This window comes from Salmo salar, chromosome 03 (genome assembly GCF_965601325.2).
Source record: "Salmo salar chromosome 03, fSalSal1, whole genome shotgun sequence".
Taxonomy (NCBI): domain Eukaryota; kingdom Metazoa; phylum Chordata; class Actinopteri; order Salmoniformes; family Salmonidae; genus Salmo; species Salmo salar.
In genome coordinates, this window is record NC_138293.1 from 70,432,608 (window position 1) to 70,448,973 (window position 16,366).

Below are 16,366 nucleotides of genomic sequence, written 5' to 3' on the forward strand. Positions count from 1 at the left end.
GGAGAGGAAACACTTTGACTCATACTGTAAATTGCTAATGGACATGTGTGAAGTTGCTGGATATTGGGCGGGAACTGGATCACGCTCTTGTACACGTCGATCCAGAGCATCCAAACATGCTCAATGGGTGACATGTTTGGTGAGTATGCAGGCCATGGAAGAACTGGGACATGTTCAGCTTCCAGTAATTGTCAAAAAGATCCTTGCAACGTGGGGCCGAGCATTATTATGCTGAAACATGAGGTGATGGCGGTGGATGAATGGCACGACGATGGTCTCAGGATCTCGTCACGGTATCTCTGTGCATTCAAATTGCCATTGATAAAATGCAATTGTGTTCGTTGTCCGTAGCTTATACCTGCCCTTACCATAACCCCACCACGGGGCACTCTGTTCACATCAGTAAACTGCTCACACACACACACACACACACACACACACACACACACACACACACACACGGTCTGCTGTTAAGAGGCCTGTTGGACATACTGCCAAATTCTCTAAAACAACATTGGTAGAAAAATGTACATTCAATTCTCTGGCAAAAGCTCTGTAGGATATTCCTGTAGTAAGCATGCCAATTGCACTCTCCCTCAAAACTTGAGACATCTATGGCATTGTGTTGTCACAAAACTGTACATTTTAGTGGCCTTTTCTTGTCCCCAGGACAAGGTGCACCTTTGTAATAATCATGTACTTTAATCAGCTTCTTGATATGCCACCCCTGTCAGGTGGATGGATTGTCTTGGCAAAGGAGAAATGTTTACTAACAGGAATGTAAACAAATTTGTGCACAACATTTGAGAGATGTGCGCATGGAACATTTAAGGGATATTTTATTTCAGCTCATGAAACCAACACTTTACATGTTGCCTTTATTTGTGTTCAGTAGAGTTTAAGCCCTTTAACTGCATGTCCAATTTGTGATGGTAAATGCCAATTGTAATATATTGCTAATGGACAGTGTCAAGTTATACTGCAATTGGACAGTACATTGACAGATTTGAATAGGGATTTCCAGTCACGACAAGGACAGGTTGAATTGCTAGAACATAGGAGTTCAGTTGGAATGTTGATTTACTACTTTGAAATTAAAAGTCTGATTTCCTGATTTAATACCAAATAAACACATCTACTTAAAGAGTAAAACACTAAGTGAAGTTAAATGTACACACTTGTGGTTTCATAGCCTGGTAAATAACATTGCACAGATAGTTACACACTTAGAGGGTTAGGTACAAGTCATAGAGAGCAGTTTGAGTACCAAAGAGAAGTTCCATGTTTAAGTGGATACTGTCAAAGTAATCAGATAGATGTAGTGTTCAACAATAGTGCTGTCCTTCACAGGTTAATCTTGAGAAAATGATAGGTACAAATGTACATAAATTCAGTTGTAAATAATTCTGACATTAAAGAGTACACATTGTCTGTTCATTAGCTAGGTAAGTTCCAGTGTCAGTGAACAGAAGCATCTATAGTTGAGTGCTTCTGCTGAGAATGAGAGAAAAGCTACATACCATTGCCATCTTGAAACCAGTTTTCCCCCACATATCAATTAAATGTGAATCAATAACCCCACATTCTGGTTCTCACAAGCACCAGCGTTTTCTACATTCACATCAGTCTAAAGTGGTGTGTGCAACCAATTATAATTCTTAAAACACCCTGTTTAACGCCTTAGAGGGGATAAATTAAAGTTAAAGAACAAAATGTAGTCCATCAGAAAATCTAGTCAATCATTCAAAGAATAAATTCCCATATTACAGCTTGAAACAAAAGCTTGTTCAATAGTCTGCAAATACTTCCAGTAAAATGGTCCTGACATAAGAGGACCCATATCTGCTAGTCTTTCAGAACTTCTGACATTACATGTGAACACCACACCATACAGGAATTTGATACAAAAGTCTTTAAAAGTAGATAGACTAGAAAAATGTCCCTGACTCTGTTAACAATTCACAAGGAAATTAACCATAATCAAAAAGGGAGGGAGTGCTTTTCTGTACATTATTATACAGACTAACAACTACAAAATGCCGAGGTTCATTTTGAAAAAAACAAAAATGTCTAGAAAGCTATTCTTCCTGCTCTTCAAACTATAACAAAAACAACTCATAACAAATGAAGAGAAATCAAGTAGATGATACAGCTTGAAAGAAAAGCCTAAACACATTCACAGAAATAAAGAGGTCATGACTGTGTGCAGAGAAAATGTGTTCCTCTCATATCGAAGACGTATTATTGAGCTCTTCTAGATCAGGGGTGCCAAACTCATTTTGCCCCGGGGGCCACATTCAGTCTTCAACAACATTTCCTCGCCATCAAAATGGGGAAAAAAGTGATGCTCCCTGACTGTCATTTTGATGATTATTAGCGAGCTGGACACTAAACTATATGAATGTAGGTCCATTATCATTTCTACAGTTTCAAACTTGGTTTTAATAATTGAAAAAGTATATCGAGTACACCCCCCCAAAAACAAATCTGGATCCGGACGACATCCCTGTTGTAGCACTTCACCAGTCTCTCTCACCATGTACATTTAAAAGTGTCAGAGACACAGCACAAGCCAGAATCTCCAAATGACTTGGGCACAAATTAATACAAATCGCACAGATTCACCATGATCTCAACCCATAGGTCTCTCTTATTAGTGTTTCCATGTCATAGTAAGAGGATAATATCTATTTAGCCTGATAGTGGGCTGGATAATAAGGATGAAAATATATAAAAGTAGTAGTAGGGGGAAGGTAAAGACCCCTACCCTATTGACAGCAGAAATCATCCCTTTCCATCTCGGTCATTATTGTGGCCTTCCAAAGCATTTATTCTCATAATGTCCTAATCTAAACCTTAAGAAAACATCAAACACATTATAGCTAAAAAAAGAGGGCTTGAAAGAAATGGAGGGACTGAATGATAAACATTGTCTAAGAATTCCATGACAAAGGATTAGTCGCTCAGCTTCTTTCTATCCACTTCATGTTCCTTCATTCCAGCTCTCATTTAGACCCAAGACTCATCTTTGTTCAAAAGTCCTGGCAGCTTTGAAAGCACTTGAAGGTGCATTAAGTAGCTCTGCATCACAGACTCTCCAGAAAATCCTGTAATAGAGATGCCCAGCAGGGGGCAGCAGCAGCAATCTTCACAAAACACCAAGAGGAGAAGGCATCAGAGCAGTGAGAGTAGGAGTGCGGAAGAAGTGAACACCAAGATATAGACAATGTTTTGCCTCATTTCCACATCCTCCCCCAGAGTTGATATGTCTTATCTGGGCGGGTGGCGGGCTGCGAGGCCTCTCCTGGCGTGCGTGGACTGCCTCTGCTGGGCCAAGAAGGACTGGGCCTGGTTGGACGGACCCGACCGCTCTCCCACCACCTTCTGATGCAGGGCCATACCCTGGGGAGGGAGAGAGAGAAATAGAGCCATAAGACAGGTAAATGTCTTACTACAATAAAAACCAAGACCATTATACAAGTCATTGCACAGCATTGTAGCACCTATCATGCCAACTGCTTTAATACTATGTAGATTAGGCACATAGAGACAGAGGTTAATTACTCACCATGTTGTACCAGGCACTGATGATGAGTTTCTCCTCCTGGTCATGTCTGGACCTGCTCTTCTCATAGTCATGCTGCACACAGAGGAGTTGTTCATGCATATGGAGGGTCAGACAATGCACCACTCATCAGTCAATGGCTCTTACCTCCAGGTGCTGGATCTTCCGGTCTCTCTCAGTTAACTGGTTCTTGAGGGCCTGAACATCAGGAGACACAGTCAGAGGCGGCTGCTTGGGGTCCAGAGTCTTGATCACCTGCACAATGAACATAAACACACATGTACTTGGTGCGGAAATTCTCAACTATGTCACGATGTGCATGACAATCTTTGACGATATCTGCAACTCAGATTTAAGGCGGCGGCCAAGCACTGTTGTGCTGTATGGATGAGTTTAGTGTCAGGCAGTGTTGACTGACCGTCCTGGCCTTCTCCACATAGCGCTTGTAGCGTTCCTCCATCAGCTTCATGTCCTCATCCTTCTTCTTCAGGATCTCCTGCAGCTCATCGATCTTCTTCCCCACTGACAGGAGGGAGGTTGAAGAGGAAATATTAATGGCATTTTCAGAGCTTGAACGTGCTCTTAGATTGATACTATTTGATAGCACTGCTCCTCCCAAGGGCAGCAAATAAGAGGCTGCTTACTGTTGCCGTCCGCTTTGGGCTCCAGGTCATCAATGACCTCCCTCTTCTTCTGCAGGTCTGAGTGGGCCTCATGGAGCTTCTCCCTGGGACGAGGACAGAGGAAAAGCATGGAGGAGCCGGACGTGCAAGAATCTACAGAGCCGTAATAATACTCCCTTCACAGGTGCAGTGTGCAAGCATCAGTGATAATAGTACTCACAGGTGCTCCTCAAGCTTCTTCTTCAGCAGGGAGGACTGAACGGGGAGGAAGAAAGTCAGTCAACACTCAAACTACTGCGAAACAGACTTCTGTCAGACAGAGACACAAATAATAAGCATAATACACAACTGAAGTAGTCAAAGTCAAATCAGAGCCCAGGCAGGGATGGGCCGTACTTACGATGGCCTGATTGGCCGAATGTCGGTCGGTGGGGGCAGGCGGAGAGAGACAGAAGGGTAGGCGTTAATGGTGAATCAACACAGCAAACAAGGGTTAAAGTTCCCACACAAAATCTCAGAGAGCAGTCACAGGCAGGCAGTCAACGGAGGGGAGAGAAGGATACAGTCTATAACAGTCCTCAAGGACTATATTGAGGTCTAGGTCTCTTTTTCCAATTATAATGACTACAAAATAAATGATTAAAAACAAAAAAAAAAACATTTGAACTAGGAGGGTCAACTGATTAAGAGAGATTGGTCCTTTCCATTCCTGGTTCCTATACATTTTCAGTATTCTGTCGTCTTTGATTGGAGAGGACTGGGTCCACTCAGTGATTGATATGGACAAGGTAACAGGAGTAAGAGGATGTTAGAGGGGGAGGAGGAGAGGAGGGGTGAATGAGGAGGGTCTGTCTCTACACTCACATCCTCAGCCTTGCTGCCCTGCTCCTGTAGAGCCTTCTGGAGATGCTCCATCTGGGACCGCAGCTCAGAGATCTGCTGCTGGTTCAACCTGGAAGGATGAGAGAGAACAAATAAGAAAAGCAGGAGGGAGAGAAGAGAGAATGAGGAAATTCGATTAAGCTGGTGCATACAATGTCACATCAGCTGCTGCATTAGTCCATTCTAGAGGTGTCCCGCCCACCCACTCCCCTCTGTGTGTTGTGGTTCATTAGGGGAAGACAGAGCCACTTCAGCCATACTCCACAGCTCGGGATGCTCTCCTCCTGCTGCTGAAGATGGCTGCCTGCCTCCCACACTCTGGACCCATCGTCACACACACGATCCACTCAGAAAAACCAGCCACACACACACACACACACACACACACACACGCTGTACGGACAGCCGGGGGACAATCTGGCCCATTGCTGTCCATCCTCTGCTCCGGCCCACACAACACAACTCAACACAGACCAGAGAGTGAGCTGACATTTCACTAGATCGCTCCTCCGTTTAGCCAAATGTGAAACTCAAACAGAAACTCTGGCAATATATACTGTGACTAACAGTGTCACTGACTGACCTTGATACAATCAAATCACAATGTGCATAACTAAAAACACTTTATTTTACTTTTGTGGATGAGATGCAGTGGTATTCGTATAGAACCTCTGTTTTATTTTACGCATGTCTACACACACACCTGTTTTGTGTCTCCAGGGTGTTCTGGCTGCGTTGAGACTCCTCCAGCTGACCCTGTACCTCCACCAGTCTCTGTCTGTAGCTCTCCTCCTGGACACACAGCATCTTGTTCTCACTCTGCAGACGCACCACCGTCTCCCTGTGGAGGAAGCAGAAGGGATGAGGTCAAAGAGAGAAGGCAGGGAAGTGGGGCAGAGAGGCACAGGTCTGTACACTACGCACCAACAGAAGTATTCAACTCCGCCTCAGTCAATTTAACAGCAGTGCCATCTGACGGGGAGCCATTCTATTCATGGAGCCAATGGCACATTCTGGTTCTAAAAATAGTGTGGCTGAGGAATAAGACCTTTTCATTTATCACAGCTGAAGACTATGTTTGGGCGGATCCAGATTTCCATATTGGGTTTACGACATTAACGGCAGTGCACACAAAGGGCATCGTTTCTGTTCAAATGCTATCAAAGTACTAGCGAATTCCCATAGCGGACGTTAGCTAAATGCTAACAAGCGCAAGCGAACATAAACTAAAAGCAAAGACAGAACCCAGCTCATAAAGTTATAGAACTATCTCAAAAGGCTACTCACACTTAATCTAGGAGGGGATTGATTGTCTCTGCTGTAAGACGCTTGATCTTTCAAGCTAGCAGGTTAGCAAACCAAATGCATAGCTGGAGAAAATGTATTTTGCATTAAGATAGTTAACGTATAGATATATTTAGCTGGCAAACATTAGTAGTGAATTTCAAGTATAACTTGATCAGCTCAGCTTGTACTGCTCGACAGTGGACGTCACAAAACTTCAGTTTGCTCCACATGCTCTTAGTACGTATACCATGTGACTGGCTCAACTGAATTGTAGTTTAAAAAGAAACATTCTAAATACCCCGGTACCGCCCAAGCCTACAGTTGAAAATTAGCAATTGAATTCTGACACCCCTGTATGTCTATTGATAGGTCAGATAGATAACACCTAACAGATGAAGCTTTCACACACTTACTTGAACTCTGTGGGCATCATCTCGGAGGCCAGGTTTCCCACTGTGCCAGAGTCCTCACATAATCCACCTGAAGGGGAGAGAGAGAGAGCCAAGATGTCAGGGGAAAATAAATCACATTTGTTTTGACAGTAGTCTTATCAACTGCCACAAAAGGTCAAACAATCCCCCTCTACCACCTTGTCATTTAGAAAAACTGAGAGGTTGAAGACTCAGGATGTTAGTTGTGTCCATTGGACTCACCTGGTTGATTGAGGCCCTTCTGCTGGACCTGTGCACACCTGAGCTCATCATTGGTTTCCCGCAGTGTGTCTCGCTCTGAGATCAAACGCTGGAAAACACATTGAGATAACGTGGGGATTAGACTGCACTCAATCTGATCCTACTAGAAGTGTTCAAAGTGACTGCCTCAGAATTTCAGAGATTTTAAATCCACATCCACTTTGACATCATGCCCTTTTAAGTAATATTTCTTAATCTGGAGAGGAGTTGTCACAGGCCATCCCTCTCACCTCTTTCTCCTTAAGCAGGGCTTCATACTTATCCTGAAGGTTCTTGTACTCAAACTGCCACTTCTCAGCCTTCAGTGCCTCTGACGAATGCTTGGTGTGAAGCTCATGGACCTGACAGCAGGGAGGCAAACACATTCAGGGTCTGAAGAGAGTTCATCGCATCCTATGTCATACACACATCCATCTCCACACCTTTGTTAACCCTCCCCCATTCTCTAGCCCTCTCTGCCCACCTGTCTCTTGTAGGTGTCCAGCTGGGTTCGGACTGAGTTGGCCCTGCGTAGCTCCTCCTCCAGCTCACATGTGCGCTGCATGTAGACAGTGTTGCGCTCCTCCAGCAGACGCACCTGTCTGCGCAGGTCCCCCAGGTCCTCCAGCTTACGCTTGTACGTCTCCACCAGCGCCTCCAGCCGGCTCACCCGGTCAGACGAATGCCTGTAGGAGGGGAGAGGGTGAGATGGGGAAGCCGTTTTGAGGATGGGGCAGGAAAGGAGAAAAGGATAGGAGGCCACAGACTGCTGAGAGGCTGCTCTCCCCCTGGGCTCACCGGAGGATGTCCATCTCATCTTTGAGAGTCTGGGCCTCCTGGGCGAGGCTGGTCAGTTCATCGTTACGGTGAGTGAGGTCCAAAACGTCACGCTCCAGAATCTCCCCTCGCACACGCAAGTCATCTCGGCTGTTCTCTAGTCTGTGTCACAAACAGGGGGCAAACAGAAAATGATAAATTAATTGTATCAAAAGAGTACAGGCACAGAGTAGAATGCATTTAGTTTGGAAGTCGGTGTTGAGGGTATGACTCTGACCTGTAGTTCTCCTCCTGTAGCTGCTCCATCTGGCTCTGCAGCAGCAGCAGCTTCTTGCCAGTGATGGTGGTGGAAGCATCCTGTGGGTCACTGAGGCTGAGCTTCTCCCTCAGGGACTGTGTCTCCACCTGCAGGGACGACTTCTCCTCCAGGACGGCTGCCAACTGAGGACCAAACACAGACAGAGTCAGGGGTGGAGAGGGCAGAGAGAGAACCAGACAAAGTGGCATGTAACCAAGGCTAGAGAGAGGGAGGAGACCTAGAGACAAATGAACAAACAGTCACACATTGAGTCATAGAAAGTGCTGAGCACAGAAAAAGGACACACTTCAAAATGCAGAACACCGCCAAAAAACAAACAAATTTACTCATGAAAATGCTGAACACAAAAAAAGACAATCCGCAAGTGCTCAAGAAAAAAGAGCCACACTCACATATCCAGCAACAGACACTGTACATTGCTTGCAAAACATGCCATGTTTTTCCATGAGGGTTGGTGGTAACTTAACATGCACAAACATCAAAGCAGTTAGTCAGCTGGTCTGCTATGTTCTCAATCAGGTGGGCCACTTTCTCAATGGAGCAGTTGTTAGCATTACCCCTCAAGGAGATGAATAGAAAAACAGTTGTCTGACTCAGTCTGACTAAAAGTTACAAAAAGTGGGGAGACCAGAGAGTGGGCTCAAAAAGGGATATTGATTAAGGATTCAAGCTAGTGAGGCTTGATGAAAGATGAACTATCCTTGGGGTTATCACGGACAAGAATGTAGGTTGGTGGTTTAGGGTAAAATGTCCACCCTGAATATGTTTATGTGGGTTAGGCAAGCAGGCATGCCAATATTAAAAGGGGGCGTCTATTACTTACCTATTGGACATCTTTCCAGTTTGAGCACAGCAAAACTCTACACTGAACTTTAAGGACAAATGGCTTGCTTTAGCTTTCATACCAGGGAGAAAGTAAAGAACTACATAAACTACTGAGAATATCTTAATGTGTTGAATGTTAACATATTAAGAAATATGCTGAATACATAACAGTAGTAATTGCCTTTTAATCCTAAATACTATACAATGTAATTATTGGGGATCAATGACTTAAGTCTTTGTACCCAATGACATTGCCTAATCAGAGGCAGCATTAGCAGCACAGTTAGCACAGTTTCATAGAGAATAATAGAGGATTCTAGTACCCAAAAGCCTATTTTAGCATGTGTAGCGCCATTGAGAACTTTCACCATTTTGAAGTAGTCAACTGGGTGTGGCTTCCTATTGGTTAAGGAAGGATCACATAATTCCATCCAGGACATCTGGAAGGATCAGCCAATGAATTATTTGTGAGCAAACACTCCATAACTGCAGGTGGCAGTACATCGCCACCCTTGGCTTTATACCTGTTCAAACAACACACTCCAGGTGGCAGTATGCACCCTTTCAGTTTGTTTACCAACTCAGTAGTAGAAGAAAATGTACTACTTCAAAATCAGTGGAGGCTGGTGGGAGGAGCTATAGGAAAACAGACTCATTGTAATGGCTAGAATGGAATGGTATCAAACATATGGAAACCACATGTTTGACTCCGTCCCTTTAATTATATAACAGCCATTACAATGAGCCCATCATCCTATAGCTCCTCCCACCAGCCTCCACTGTTCAAAATGGAGATGGGCTCAATGGCGCTGCCCGTGCACTCACAGAAGCCATAATGGGACAGCTACAAAGAAGAGTCCTCTATCACTCTCTATGCACTGTTTATACAACAAACCATCAGGGGCAATCAGTCAGACTGGACAACAATCCTCAGCCAAGCGAATAAATAGGGTCACTTCACTCATGGCAAAGAGCTGCAGATACACACTCAACATGCTAACTAACAAACAGTCCTCTCTGCCCACCTGGTGCTCCAGGTCACGACAGCGCTGGCCCAGATCCTCCTTCGCCTCCACCTCCTCACTGAGAAAATAATACTTCCTGGACTGCAGACACAGAGAGAGGCACAAGGGAGGTTATAGACAGCACAGTGGGAGGTAGAGAACGAGAGAGAAAGAGAGAGAGATACCACGAAAGACAAGTAAATGAGACGGCAATTGAAGAATAGCAATAAAACCAACTTGCAGGGGAGTGAAAGTTTAATGTATTCAGAGAAGCAGAGTAAGAAGAGAGTGGGTCCCACCTGGTAGTCAAAGTCCCCGTAGGTCTCAGGACTTCCTGGAACAGTTGGCTCTTTAGCTAGGAGCTACAACAAAACAGTAAATTGCTGGTTCAAACTCCAGAAAGACAGATCACATGGTGAAACCCATTGTCAATATAGAGGTAAGCAGGACAATAAGTGAGGTATTGCCCGTTTTAGTGTATATTGCTGTTAAATACAGAAAGGTTTCAAGGAGCAAAGAATTGTGCTTGTACAGTCGTGGCCAAAAGTTTTGAGAATGACAAATATTAATTTTCACAGTCTGCTGCCTCAGTTTGTATGATGGCAATTTGCATATACTCCTGAATGTTATGAAGAGTGATCAGATGAATTTCAATTAATTGCAAAGTCCCTCTTTGCCATGCAAATGAACTGAATCCCCCAAAAAACATTTCCACTGCATTTCAGCCCTGCCACAAAAGGACTAGCAGACATCATATCAGTGATTCTCTCGTTAACACAGGTGTGAGTGTTGACGAGAACAAGGCTGGAGATCACTCTGTCATGCTGATTGAGTTCAATAACAGACTGGAAACTTCAAAAGGAGGGTGGTTCAAATGTTGTGAAGAAGGCTTCAGTGCGCCCAAGAAAGTCCAGCAAGCGCCAGGACCGTCTCCTAAAGTTGATTCAGCTGCGGGATCAGGGCACCACCAGTACAGAGCTTGCTCAGGAATGGCAGCAGGCAGGTGTGAGTGCATCTGCACGCACAGATGAGGCGAAGACTTTTAGAGGATGGCCTGCCTGGTGTCATGAAGGGCAGCAAAGAATGCACTTCTCTCCAGGAAAAACATCAGGGACAGACTGATATTCTGCTAAAGGTACAGGGATTGGACTGCTGAGGACTGGGTTAAAGTCATTTTCTCTGATGAATCCCCTTTCCGATTGTTTGGGGCATCCGGAAAAAAGCTTGTCCGGAGAAGACAAGGTGAGCGCTACCATCAGTCCTGTGTCATGCCAACAGTAAAGCATCCTGAGACCATTCATGTGTGGGGTTGCTTCTCAGCCAAGGGAGTGGGCTCACTCACAATTTTGCCTAAGAACACAGCCATGAGTAAAGAATGGTACCAACACATCCTCCGAGAGCAATTTCTCCCAACCATCCAGGAACAGTTTGGTGACAAACAATGCCTTTTCCAGCATGATGGGTCACCTTGCCATAAGGCAAAAGTGATAACTAAGTGGCTCGGGGAACAAAACATTGATATTTTGGGTCCATGGCCAGGAAACTCCCCAGACCTTAATCCCATTGAGAACTTGTGGTCAATCCTCAAGAGGCAGGTGGACAAACAAAAACCCACAAATTCTGACAAACTCCAAGCATTGATTATGCAAGAATGACAGATTTACAAAGAGGATAATATCAAAAAGACAGATCACTCACCTCCTGTATGGCTGTCATGACAACGTGCTGGTCAGACTCCTCCAGAGTCATTATCTGCTGGATTTGCTCTATGAGAAAAAACACAGAGGAGGAGTCCACTGAATATCACATCCACATCTGACAGCCAGAAACACACTTCAAGCACACTGCTTTACACACAGTACAACAGTTTCTCCTGCATTCACATCAAACCCACTAGCTTGTTCATCTGAGGATCACATTGTCTTTTAAAACTCTGTTTTATCATAATCTGTATACAATACATGGTTGGGGCTTTGTAGGAACGAACCAATGAATGCTCAGTTTATCAACTCGTGATAATCAGGTCATTGCATTAATCCTGCATTTTCTCCATAGGTGACTTCCTGTTACCCAGCAGGGCCTCCTCTATCCCAGCTAGCTCACCTTGCTTCTTCTCACAGCTGACAGCACAGCCAAGCACCAACTGCACCAGCTTGCCAAGTTCAGTCACATCTCCAAACTCCCCAATCAGATTGATGTCTGGCAGGTGCTCGTCTGCTATCTGGTGGCCAAGCACCTGTTCATGGAGGGTTGGAGACAATGGGGGATTGTGAGAAAATATATGCATTGAGCAATGATATTTCAAATGGACTAAGACAGGTGCAAACACTGAAGAACAACTGGAGGAGATTGAGCTCTTAAAAGAAATGCAGGAAATGTGCATATACCATCCATCCCTTCCTTCCGATCTTTAATGAGGAAAACCCTTTACTCACATCATGGTAATACTCAAGCATGCTCTGAAGAATCTTCTTCAAGTTGCTGACCTGGAGGAAAATGAAAAATCTGAGCTGGAGAATACAGGCATCTTTGCCTTGGTGAAAATACACCATCTTTAAACAGTGGTCACTCTAGGTTGCCTAGGTGACAACCTAGAGGCACTGTGTCATATCCTTCTGTCTCATACTGCACCTTGAGGCGCCAGTTGGCCTCACTCTCCTCCTTGATCCTGCCCAGCCATGCCTCATTAAACCAGGAGGGGTCTCTGTTAACAAGATGAAACACTTAACAAGACATATTCTAGGGACATACAATACACAGGAAGCCACAGGGCAGAGTATTTCTAAACTGGAAAACGCAAACTCCCTAATGTGACACTCAATGAATGTCACAACAAGCAAGCAATCATTGGAAACTTGCTTGAGGCCAGAATTGCCATTACCCAATTCAACTAACCTTCAGATAAAAGCACTGCTTGTTTCTAGTTCGACACAAAAACAGATACATTTCTGTGTGTGTGGACAGAAAGGCACACACATACTACAGTAGATGAGGTATGAAGGTAACTTGGCTTGGACAGACAGACAGTACCCTTAAATGGACAGGCCCTTGCACAAAATCCCACCTGGGCACAATCTGCCAGACCCAGGCCTTGACAAATATAGACCTATTCCCTATCAAGCGTAGGAATAGAAATAAAACAGACTAACAGCCCATCCTCTAACTTTACAAAAAGGATTTTGAATAGATGATTGAATTTGCTCTAATCAGGTTCTATTCAAAGTAGTTAAAGGCCCAAAACAAAATGTCAGTGTGCAACTGATAAGCAAATCAGTCTGTGAATAGAGAATGACTGGGATTGAACAGATTCCACAAATCTCTTACTATTGCCATTTGACACTGACAGGGTAATGGGTTCTGCAAGTAAGGACCTTTTTCCGCATTCACATGCTAGTCAGAACTAGGAAATTCGGAAATGTCCAACTCGCTAACTGGTTGCAGTTATACACGTGCCGCGGTCATCGAATCAGCAAGTCGGACATTTCTGAGTTTCCTAGTTCCGACTAGCATGTGAACACGGCATAAATCTCCCAGTTTTCCTACGCTAGCTGTTGTCTACTCTTGTGTTAACCCACCACCACCATTATCACCAACCTCAAAACACACACAAAAACATTTTTGTGCCCTTACATCCTGTGTAGAACGTGTGCAATAGCCACTCCGCTCATCAGGTCCTGCTTACTGGTGCATGAGGGCACCTGAAATGTCTGTAGCTGGAAGGGTTGGACATGATGAATGAGAAGAAAATGTGTTAGTGTGTCATTTATTCTACTTCACATGACAATCAATTAGAAATCAACTGATCGAGAAGAGGAACAATGCAAATGCTACTGCCAACACGTTGGGCAAATTGCTTGCTATTTGGGGTTTTAGGATGGGTATCTATTAAGCACTTTGTGACAACTGTTGATAAAAGAGGGCTTTATAAAATACATTTGATTGATTGTGCCGTCTAGAAGTGCTGGAAAGCCATTCTACTTATGTGCTGTACAGCTAAAGTGTTTGCTAACCACTAAATGATAGACCTCAGCTAGCTACTTAGCTGGCAATTTGTTTGTAAGAGATCATTCCACATTTCTAGCCATTTTTAATATAGCCTAAACAAGCTATATTTGGAGGGTTCATGGCTGAGTTTTTCAACTATGTACCATCTCAATGGTACATAGTGGAGTTGAGAAACTCAGAGGCTAGCTAGGAGTGTGACTGGCTTGCTGGTGCTTGGCTAGACCTTCGTACTGATTGCATAAGATAGTGGCTAGCTCAGTTGCTGGCTGGAAACTTTGGAGCTTGTCCAAGACGACAATTTCTGATGTGGACAGTAGACCATCAAAACAATTTAGTTAGCTTTATTTGACAGTGACAGCTAGTTAATTATGTTATTTTTATTTGAGCTGGTTCAAGGCACTATTAACTATAAAATGCCTAGCTACATTTAATTGTAAAAACACCTCATTTAAATTTCGCTAACTGCAAGCGAGAGGTCCCTTTGGATGACGACTGGCTAGCAAGATATCCCAGTTACCTAACTTAGCATCCATATTTAACTTTGTAAAACTTACCCAATTTAGTAACGAATCACATAGCTTTGCTTTATCCAGACTCATTTTGGTTTATCTAACCGACACTCTGCAGTTAGCACACTAGCAATCGATTGGGAGACTTTCAGCTTCAAGTTTATTTTTAGCTTGCACTATCACGTCAGCAAACCTTGGCCTCCTGTTAGCTAGCTTGACTTTCGCGTTTTAGCTCCATAAACCATCCGAGTGAGCCTCCGTATTAAGAACATTGTCATGGCAACAGATGACAGTGTTTACGTGTTATTTTTTTATTAACAGTAACATGCAAAACATAAACATAACAGCCAGAGGGATTCCAAAGAAATGAGAAAAAAAAAATATATATATTCCACATTATATCAAATCAAATGCAGACATATAGCGAATACATTTTTTGACATTTTGTTTTGTATACGTTTTAACGACTCTAAATAGTTTTCCACATCAGATAAAAAAAATTAAGAAAAGGGGCTTTTTCTTCATACATTTTGATTTGTGTATGAAACATTTTCCTAATAAAATAAAGAGATTTATGACATACTCACGTTCAATTGTGGAATCAGTGTAGTAAACAAATATGTCAAACTTAGAAATGTCAATGGTTGTATGCAATTTGAGGCCAAGATATAGTTTTACATCAGTCCAGAACACTTCACTATACGTGTTGTTGTCACGGAGTTTCTAAACCCAGAGACGCACGCAACATCGCGAGACTTCCGGAACGCTTGGGAAGCAGACAAGGCCGGGGTTTGAGAAGTGACAAATTCTTCCATAGCTGTTAATTTTCTCTAAATCTAAAGGCACAACCTAGATTCGAGACAATGTACTAAGTATTTGAACATGTTATTACTCCAACCTCGTGAAAGTGACAAACTGACAGGTTTTTATTTATTGCACATGCGCAGCTTGGCGCTTGACGCGTTACGCCCGATTACGTATTTTTGCGCATGAGCAGTTGCCGCGGTCACGTGCTAGTGCTAGTTCCCTCAAAAATTCCCCTGTATTTAGCGCCATCCATCATTCCTTCAATTCTGACCAGTTTCCCAGTCCCTGCCGATGAAAAACATCCCCACAGCATGATGCTGCCACCGCCATGTTTCACTGTGGGGATGGTGTTCTCGGTGTGATGAGAGATATTGGGTTAGTGACAGACATAGCGTTTTCCTTGATGGCCATGAAGCTCAATTTTAGTCTCATCTGACCAAAGTACCTTCTTCCATATGTTTGGGGAGTCTGCCACATGCCTTTTGGCAAACACTAAATGTGTTTGCTTATTTTTTTATTTTAGCAATGGCTTTTTTCTGGCAACTCTTCCAGCTCTGTGGAGTGTATTGCTTAAAGTGGTCCTATGGACAGATACTCCAGTCTCCGCTGTGGAGCTTTGCAGCTCCTTCAGGGTTATCTTTGGTCTCTTTGTTGCCTCTCTGATTAATGCCCTCCTTGCCTGGTCCATGAGTTTTCGTGGGCGGCCCTCTCTTGGCAGGTTTGTTGTGGTGCCATATCATTTCCATTTTTTAATAATGGACTTAATGGTGCTCCGTGGGATGTTCAAAGTTTGATTTTTTTTTATAACTCAAATACTTCTCCACAACTTTGTCCCTGACCTGTTTGGAGAGCTCCTTGGTCTTCATGATGTCGCTTGCTTGGTGGTGCCCCTTGCTTAGTGGTGCCTTTCAGAACAGGTGTATATACAGTGAGGAAAAAAAGTATTTGATCCCCTGCTGATTTTGTACGTTTGCTCCCTGACAAAGAAATGATCAGTCTATAATTTTAATGGTAGGTTTATTTGAACAGTGAGAGACAGAATAACAACAAAAAAATCCAGAAAAACGCATGCCAAAAATGTCCCTGGCATCC

General features: G+C 43.7%; 1 protein-coding gene across 2 annotated transcripts; it reads right to left on the reverse strand.

Moving 5' to 3' along the window:
* Positions 1–821: 821 nt before the first annotated feature.
* hook2 (hook microtubule-tethering protein 2) lies at positions 822–15,201 on the reverse strand. 2 transcript variants are annotated; one of them, XM_082971457.1, is made up of 22 exons: positions 15,055–15,201; positions 13,584–13,666; positions 12,585–12,657; positions 12,389–12,439; positions 12,057–12,189; positions 11,652–11,719; positions 10,253–10,315; positions 9,975–10,055; positions 8,083–8,246; positions 7,827–7,967; positions 7,513–7,714; positions 7,280–7,390; positions 7,011–7,098; positions 6,771–6,837; positions 5,774–5,911; positions 5,053–5,140; positions 4,409–4,443; positions 4,210–4,292; positions 3,984–4,087; positions 3,713–3,820; positions 3,569–3,640; positions 822–3,402 (listed from the first exon to the last, which is right to left on the reverse strand). In XM_082971457.1, the coding sequence occupies exons 2-22, from the start codon at positions 13,619–13,621 to the stop codon at positions 3,271–3,273; spliced, it is 2,040 nt and encodes a 679-aa protein (XP_082827583.1). In that variant the 5' UTR covers positions 13,622–13,666; positions 15,055–15,201; the 3' UTR covers positions 822–3,270. The 2 variants fall into 2 exon arrangements, with proteins under 2 accessions (XP_082827583.1, XP_014048928.1); XM_014193453.3 differs by lacking the exon at positions 15,055–15,201 and adding an exon at positions 14,513–14,708.
* Between the last annotated feature and the right edge of the window lie 1,165 nt (positions 15,202–16,366).